At 37.7% G+C, this 9,277-nt stretch overlaps 2 protein-coding genes across 2 annotated transcripts; one reads left to right on the forward strand and one right to left on the reverse strand.

The window, feature by feature from the left end:
- Window positions 1-705: 705 nt before the first annotated feature.
- Window positions 706-3,055, forward strand: LOC124412948 (prion-like-(Q/N-rich) domain-bearing protein 25). Its single transcript, XM_046893186.1, has 6 exons — window positions 706-1,000; window positions 1,086-1,226; window positions 1,889-2,017; window positions 2,491-2,634; window positions 2,715-2,837; window positions 2,921-3,055. The coding sequence occupies exons 1-6, from the start codon at window positions 925-927 to the stop codon at window positions 2,989-2,991; spliced, it is 684 nt and encodes a 227-aa protein (XP_046749142.1). The 5' UTR covers window positions 706-924; the 3' UTR covers window positions 2,992-3,055.
- Window positions 3,056-3,931: 876 nt separating this feature from the next.
- On the reverse strand, window positions 3,932-8,001 carry LOC124413103 (solute carrier family 25 member 44). Its single transcript, XM_046893466.1, has 5 exons — window positions 7,734-8,001; window positions 6,444-6,754; window positions 6,050-6,354; window positions 5,791-5,977; window positions 3,932-5,713 (listed from the first exon to the last, which is right to left on the reverse strand). Exons 2-5 carry the CDS (start codon window positions 6,616-6,618, stop codon window positions 5,394-5,396), a joined length of 987 nt encoding a protein of 328 aa, XP_046749422.1. The 5' UTR covers window positions 6,619-6,754; window positions 7,734-8,001; the 3' UTR covers window positions 3,932-5,393.
- Window positions 8,002-9,277: the final 1,276 nt, after the last annotated feature.

Raw genomic sequence — 9,277 nt, forward strand, 5'->3', positions numbered from 1 at the left:
AAACTAAAACTATTGGCGTATTATACGTGTAAGTATATGTACCTACACGGTGAGAAGAAACAGAATATATTTTACTGAAAACTGCAGAAAAAGATGGACCCTCAGGGTTTTTGGGAAAAAAATACTCGTCTCGACTACATTTTTTATTATAGATAAATGGATCAGATTTCACTCTACACACACAGTGGTTTTCACTGCCTCAACAGCAAATTTTGCATCTTACGAAGTATATTTTATATAAAAAAAAAAACCTGACGTGTCACACTTTGCCAGCAGCTTTGAATAAAATCTGCTCTTTTGTTCTCTCAGTAATTTTTTAAACGCTAATTCCTGATCTGTTTCATTCGACGATCCAGTTAACTTTTTAAAATTTCATTTTTCCGCGATTTCAGCGTTGATTTTGCCATTTGGGGAGACAAATTTCGGAAATATCAAATAAGCATCGGAACATGAAAAAAAAAAAAAAAAAAAAGAACTGTTATCCGATGTCTTGTTAATCTGAGGGTATAGCTTATACAATATCGTGAAAGAAGAAGAACAATTTTTTACCTAGAGTGCTCAATTTCATCAAGTATCATTTCCAATACGTCTCTGGAGGCGTTTTTTTTTTTTTTTTTAATCACGCGTAATGAATACGACAACGTAAAGTACATCTAATCCTCCAAATTTAGCAGGACGATTATCTGTGCTTTTTGAGCAGCAGCGTTAATGACTAGCGTCGAATAACGACTGTTTATCTCTATTGGTAGTGAAGAGTGTAACGCGACGTGTGTTTGAGAGATAAAAGTGTGACTTCTTATCAACGTTATCGGTTGACTCTTGGCGTGGCCATTCTCCGGATCCACGCACCTCGCAGTCACGCGTAAAAAGAGTAAGATACTTGATATACGTTCCTGCAAGCCTGCTAATAATAACTAAAAAACAATGGCATCGGCTTTGGCATTTTTCGCGATCCTCTTCGTCCTTTTCGTCGGTTTTAGCCAGCCAACTTGCGGGCAGGGTGAGTTTAAAACACCTTCTCGGATCTGACTCGTGTCTTCAAATATCAGTGTGTACCTGTGACCCAGATAATATATTTATTCCAGAAGAATACGGCACTGCGAAAATTGGGGAAAACTGCGAACGGGACTATCATTGCATCAAGAATGCTTTTTGCCTAGCCCAAAGCACCTGCCGATGTGAACCCCGTTATCTACCTGTTCCGGACTTCAGCGCCTGCATTCCTAGTGAGTTTTTCAATTTCATGGATTACAGAGGTATTTCACATGTGCCAAAGCCTCTGCCTGAGCCCCTGAACGGATAATCAAGTCGAATGAATATCTATTGGCACGTTTTTTTATTTTGCTGGAAAATTATAAGCTATAAATCTTGAGATTGTTTTCTGAAATAGTTCTGCTCAGTTATCCGTTGCAGTAACTGGCTGCGTTTTTTCGATCTAGTCGACATCGTTGTGTTCTATTTCTTTTATATAAACGTCGATGAAACCTTGAGGCAATTTAATAGAGTTAACATACCTGTATATTAATTATCTACAACTTAATACTGTAAATATATGTATCACGTTCGTTGTATAATATGTTATAATATATTAATATCATTCGGATAACTATAAGGTTTTTTTCTCTGTCGAGAATTAAAAAATTGTTGCTAGTGTAGCGTGATCTCTATTAATAAGTTGGATGATGAATTGATCCTCGTAATCGATGAGAAATCCCGAAGAAATCGTTTTTTATCTATATAATCTCTTCTGGTTGGGAAAAAATACTTCATGTGTATCTAAGGTGTCGCGTGTTTTTACGATGGTAGATCAATTGAAAATCAGTAATTAGTAATCCTGTTTCCTTCTGTTCTCCGTTTGTCAGCAATTAAATAATATTTCTCTTTTTAGCCATCGGTCTCCATTGCAGTAGCGATACAAACTGCACAGGAATGTCGAATGCGGAGTGCAAGCAGAATGTTTGCGCTTGTAAGGAAACCTTCACGGTTGACATCACGAACTCCTCCAATTGCCTTGCAAGTAAGTGCTTGTGTGCGAATAATTATGTTAGAAAAACCTACGAAAATGATCTTAAAATCACAAGGAATAGCTTAGACACGAGTTTTTTGTTTCAAAGTTTTTTCAAATTAAGAAAAGTCTATCAGATTCGATCGATTTCACTCTACCTTTTTCTTAATTCCAAAATACTCTGAAATGAAAAATTCATATCGAAGCTATTGCTTATAATTTTGAGAATTTTTTCAGAAGATTCAAAGGAAGTACTCTCATCTCACGAGTAGATAAATATTATTGATATACATATGCGATTATCGCGTATGGAATTAATTATAAAAGCACCGAATCAAGCTCAGGAACTACCCTAATTGTCCATTGTGAAATTCTGTATTCGGACAGAAAAAAAAATGAATTAATAATTTTGGTTTGTAAATGTAATTACACAAATTGCATGATTCTTATCCACCTATTTTTAAATTGGGAAACTCTCGTCTCAGGGCCCGTAGCCGAAAAGGATCGTTGCCAAAGGAATGACGATTGCACAGATTCTCTGCAGCGTGCTCTGTGCATAAATGGTCTTTGCCAATGCTTGACTAGCCATCATTTCACCCTGACGACCGGAACCTGCGTCAAATCTGCAGGTAAATATCGAACCAGTCGTTTTATACTTACAATATGTCTACAGTAAATTATCGTTGTGATTTGAAACTTTCATTCAAAGGTTTATTGGAAACGTGCGAGGCGGATTATCAGTGCTTTTCGCCTGATGTAGCTGATCCAGATTTGTTCGAGTGCAGAGATCGACTTTGTAGATGCAGGCCTGGAAAGTCATCGAAATATTGCAGTTAGTATCAGCTTATTTAGATGTAATTATATCGTGACATTATTTGAAATCCTTATATTGTTTTTCTTGTTGTGTACTCACAGGCGGAGCCTCGAGCAATTCTGCAACAATGCTTGCGGTGGTATTTTTGTTCTTTGCAAAATGTCTCACGTAATTAATATTTCTTGTTTTACTGTAATTTTCTACTTTCGCACCCTGATGGAGAGCGTCGAAAATTGGTGAAGAAAAATTCTGCAGAAGAGATAATTAATTAATCCGTACTTCCTAAACTTAATTAGATTTATTACAGCGTGAATTGTTGGCCTTCGCAGCAGCAGTTTGTAGATTACTGTCATTACAATTATAACAAAATCATCAAATCACTAATCACTAATCGGAGCTTAAACGTTGTGCACAAAAATAAGCTCACGCTAATCGGTAAGTCCGCACAGAATTGTGTTACTATTAAGATTTTTTTTACAACTTGTATACTGAAAAGACCGATAATCATAAATTATTGCATAAATTGAATTCGCCACACTTTTAATAATTTATTTTTATTACTTAAATAGACAAATACTTGGCATCAATTGTTAAAATGAGACTGCAATTATAACTTGATCACATCTTTATTATACAAAGAGAATTTCATAAAGTTTATGTATATACACGAAAGTTCGTTGATTTTCATATAAATTAACTGAATCGCTTCACTTTAATCCATATAACGAAACATACAATAATGATAAAATAAATATATATTTAACGAACGAACGTTGCACGTGACTTGCAAACAAGACTAAATATTTTTTTATTATTCTTTGCAGCGCATAGATGCGTAGGCAAAAATACTATCCTATTACCACATTGAATAATAATTGTATATTTTTATTACATTTATATGTATATACATACATATCAAATGTATTATATTTATATAAATACGTATTTGCAAATATCTCTGTCGTTTCTAAGCTCAAATATATCGACAAAAGTAATAAATCCTCTCATTGCACGAGCGTGTATGCATCGGTATTTCATATCAACGTCAGGACCAGCCTAAATTGATTCATAAAGTCATTAATTAAAACTTAAACAAGTTGGTCATCGTTTTGCCACGTTGTGATAACAAAAACTTTGACGATGACGCATTTCCACGTTACATATTTATCTTGTGTACTATCATATCTCTGCGAATGAATCATAATCTACATTTTTTATCCACTTCATATGCAACACCGTTTTTTATTTTCTCATTACTATTTCATTCGTGTCTAAGCGAAACGAAAATACTCGTATTTATACTGGCATCATACCACGTCTAGCCTTCGTTCTGCACGAATTTTCTGTCTTATACGTACGATCATTTAGTTATCTGATCTTCATAGTGGATAAAAAAAATTACAATTCAATTGACAAGTTGAAATTTATTAAACTTTGCCAGAACTCAAGATCGCCATAGATTTAAGTTCAAAAAACGGGCTGCTTTTTCGTGTAAGAAAGAGAAGAAAAAAATTGGCAACTTAAAAGCCATTCGTTCTATCTCTAAATATTTTTCATTCGTGATGGGTGAAAAAGAAAATGAAAACATATTTTATCTATTAGACTAAATGGATAAGCGAATATTAGACGTATAGCAATGAAATGCATTTTCACCGTCATCATTGATACGCGCATACTTCACATCCACAAACTGTCAACTAATTAGTACCTAATTCAACATTAATATTAGATGAATACTGTAGTTAAATAAATTAGTTTAATAAAAATTATTAATTTAATTGAATAAATTACATAGCGTATAGTAATATAACAAGCCTGAGTCTGATACATACGAAACAGAATTCACATCGTCCATGTTAGTAGATATATATCTTATCTAAACAGTTTCATATTTTTGGTATATCGTTGCACCATCAGTCTAGTATAAAGTTCTAATGATTTCATGCCCAACGTGTTTTAAAATCGATTACAAAATTTGAAATATCAGAATTTGTTAGTAGTTTATTACTCGTATTCAGCCCTATTTTTGTACACTACGTAGGTATGCTTCCAGATTCAGGAATCATTATATACAATCGACGCAATCAACAACAGTTTGGACTCATTACCTGTAACTAATATTTCTGCGTAGAATTCATCTATTCCAACCCAGAAATTATTTTTCTCATTTGTTCATTCATTGGTGTTTTTTTAACAACAAATTAGTAGCAACTACTAATAACGTATTATTATCATTTCGTTTATTATTATTATTAATATTATTACTTTTACTATATATTTTACATGCGCAACGATATTGCAACTCCTTCAAATAATACGATAAGACATACAATTTTCACTACGAATATTTACACACAAGTTTTCACTGTGGATAAAAAATATCTTGAAATTTATGTCTGTCAATTATTTATCCCAAATAATATCCGCTTTCACCGTCATCAACTCGGTTTGATAATTAAACTGAATAACTGATAAATAGGATGTATATTGTGATCCTTGCATTATCCACCTTGACTCATAAGTCTAGAGCGTTATTTCATCCTGAGCAAAATAAGTTGCAAGATTATCGATTGTTCACCACCTAACGAAGCTCTTGTACTCGTCGTTGATGCTGACCCTTTTGATGGTCTCGTATCCCAATATGATGGAAAAACTAAAGCAAGCGGATTGCACAAGACGGGCGGAAAGTCCTTTGGTGAACATCTGGAGACCCTCTTCTACCCAGAGCACTTTAAACGCATTGCACATTGAATCTAGCCTCTGAACTTGCAGTCTCGCACGCACTATGTCCAACGGATTTGTTATCACCGTCGTCGTGAACCCACCCAGCGTCCCGGCAACTGCTTGGATCAACAAATGTGACACCCAATCAGGCAGAACTCGTACCATTTCATCTGAAAACGAAAGCAAGGTATCATTATATTATGCATTATTCAGACAGCTTGATTGTAACTAATTTTGCTCTACGCACCTTGATAGAACGTGTACAATCCCCACCAAAGCGCACTGTTTGGGACATAAGCGCACAATGAAGCGACATAGCCCCGATAGAATCCCTTTGGGCCGTCACGCTGATAGATTAATCTGACTATTTCGGCAGCGATGAATGCTCTCGACCTTCCAGGATCCAAAGTCAGTCCTAAAGGGTTCATTCCCATCTGTCGGATAGTAATAAAATTAAAATGATGAAATTCGAACATGCAGAGTATCATCAAAGGGGAGATCCTTACTTTGTCTACAACAAGTTTTCCATGCTTGGTACTAACGCCAAGGACCATCAAATGCTGACTGAGGACGTCAAATGGCACAACTATCGTCTGACCAACTATGCTTGCAGCGCCTCCGCCAATCAGAGCCTTTATCCGTGAATCTAGTTGCGCAGTAAACGGGTCTTGTCTCAGAAGATGTCGGACACCTTCGTATGTCGAGACGTAAAATACCCCTGACACTATTTGGACAGAACTGATCCAGAAGCCTCGGTACAGTCCTCCGAACCCTTCCATTTTGTAGATCTTTTTGTATGCGTCTATCATACCTGAAAACAAAAAGTGTTCGTTTTGCACTGATATCGAGGCCTCGATTGACGCTACGTTACGAAAATTTGATTGTTTTGAAAGATTTTACCTGAGTACATGTGGTTTTTTCTTTGGATTTGCAACCGTGTTTTTATGACTGTCAGTGGGTAAAGGCAGCATCGAACCGAGAACGACGATAGCATGCTGAGAGGAAAGAATTTCTTCTTGTCCATCATGTCCCACTCTATGGTGCGAATAAACTGTGGTGCCTCCACCACTGACATCTTGGGATGCTTTGTTAACCAAAGATGACAATATCGACGGCGGCACAGACCCGGCTAAAGGTCGGTAGGATTTATCGCGCAGCCTAAATTGGCACATCTCACCAACGCGCCCTGGGCATTACTACCCACTACTATCCTAGAAATAGAAATTAAAATTACAAAAATCAGAGTACAGAGCTTTAGATTTTATTTATTTGCGAAAAATGTTAGCAAAGCAAGCAATATTCTTGGCCATGCAAAGGCGTGATTTCAAACGACGTTAGGTAATAGTTGATTCGGAAAAAGATAAAGGAACATGTGCTTTGTTCGTGTAATTGAAATAATCATAGTGATAAATGGTTGAGATTTTAGAGAGCTTGCAAAGATTGTCCTACAGGCAGAGATACGCCTTCGGGAATTCGTTCTGCGTTAATCTAGCTCGATAAATTGATAAGAAAAATCATGTTCAAGGCAGTCTAGTGGTAGGCAGAGTCCATAGGCTATTATTTACCGCCTGATAATGTAATCGATTAGTTATCTGCAGGGCGTCTGGCGACTAGGAATTAAGAGCAGCGAGTCAATTTTCCTCAAGCTTGCAAGCTCCGCGATCTAAATGATATTCGTAACTTCATGGAATGATTGAAATACTCTTAAAAGACAGAGGCACTGAAAATAAGCTGCGGCACGTTTGAACAGAAGATTAGATAGAACGTAATAATTTAATAATAGTTCAAGTACACTAGATAATAAACAAGTCGTCATCGTCGTCGTCGCAATTTGATCTTGCAAAGTAGGCGAGAGGTGTGGATCTGAGAAATTTTGCAGGCTTGCTGACACGGGCGTATTAAAGCTAAAATTAACCATGCGTTTCTGGGACGGAGGATGGTGAAAATTGTTGGAAAATTAGTAAACGGGATCGCAGTTAGTTATTGCTGCATAGTGATAGAAGCAGCGTAGCGCGATGATGCACGCTTTTCAAATGATCTTGCGAAAACTAGTTCAAGGTCAGAAACTCGAAGTTCGAACCTAACCAACAAACCGCTGGTCGGATCGAACCGTTGCACGCGAATGACGAGGAATAAGGATGATGACACTTTCGCGTTATCGTAAGCAACCGCACATGTTGTGATACTCACGGTGATGTAATACTACGGGTAATACGGCTACGAGTAGGTTTGGTTTCTGCCCCAGTGTAGTTTGAACGAAGCTCGTAATTTTCGGCTCTCGATTCGACCAGTTTAACAGAGGCTGTCAACGCGCACTAACACCACGATCATCATTATTCCCGCAACTCTTAAGCTCACTTCGTGAACTTCGTCCCGCATTGAATCTAGCCACTCATTACTCGAACGCATCGACGTTTCCCCATTTCCCCGTTGTCGTGAAACTTGTGAGCAAGCAGAAGCCATGAAACGATATCAGTTGAAACCCCCCACCGCCCCCGCCCTAAGTATAATCACCCATTTTCTCTACGCCGTTCTTGAGATGTTCCGAAAAATCTTCGACACATAAAGTAGCTACAAAGTACCTACTGCAGAGTTTCCTCGGTCGGTAATCACGCGCTTCTCGACCGTCGGTAAGTTAGTACTCTGTCTGTAATTCGTGCGATACACGGCAACGCAAAGAGCTGTCTTACCTCACGTACTTTTGATCCCGGTCACACCGTGTCCCGATTGCGAGCAATAAGGTCGTCCGTAAATTTTCAACGTGTGGCGAAGGACTGTCACCCCGTAAGCCAAAAGTTCATATAACTGGGAGAACCATGTCGAATTTTGCTGTTCATATGAATAGACTTGCTAGAGTTTTGCGACAAGTAGACTCGAAAAAAAAATGTTTCATCAGAGGTCTGAGGCGACCCTGATTGGTGATTTGTGAACTTCCGTTGCTTCAAGAAAAGTTTGTCAAGAGTAATTTTAGTCTTATTTCTTTACAAGGAATTCGTCAGTGCCCTGTGGTCCGCGCGTCCTGGGTCACCCTGTATAATTCTTGTACCATTTGCTCGCCATCTTGAGTCAGTTGCATTCGATTTTCGAATGCTGTTAGTTTTTTTACTTTTAATTAACCATCATACATATGTGGGATAGAAAAAAGCGCCATATTGAATGTTTAACGAAAGCCTTCATTCGTCTTCATCCTGCAGTTCACGGAATTAAAAATATCGTGAGTTTATTTCACAGTTCTCAATAATCTATCGCGTGTAAAAAAATTGAGAAATGTAATTACTTTCCCCTGATCCATTTCTACTGTGTAGGTTATTATTCCATTGGAAGTATACAACAATCACAACAAAATTTATATTGATAATAATAATAACAACAACAACAATAATAATAACAATCCCTCGTCGTAGCGGGCGCCTTAGCTGCGGGTATATATTCTGGGTCAGAAAAAAGTCTTCGAAATATAGCCGCTTTCGTCAAAAATACAAGAATTGATGTTGTCGCCGTATAATCGCGAGCTGCAGGCTGTACCTGCAGGTATTATAGTTACAAGACACTGAGGCGCGGCCTAGGTTATACGTGCAAAACACAAACACGGCTACGCGCCGTCTCCGTCGCTCTCTCCTCCTGTATATAGAGTGCAAAATTTCTCGCAGAATAGCAAATCCCTGCGAAAACGGGCCGACGTCCAATCCCCGAATTCTGTTCGGATTGAAAGGCGCCGCCTACGGAGCGTCGCG

This window comes from Diprion similis, chromosome 12 (assembly GCF_021155765.1).
Source record: "Diprion similis isolate iyDipSimi1 chromosome 12, iyDipSimi1.1, whole genome shotgun sequence".
Classification (NCBI taxonomy): domain Eukaryota; kingdom Metazoa; phylum Arthropoda; class Insecta; order Hymenoptera; family Diprionidae; genus Diprion; species Diprion similis.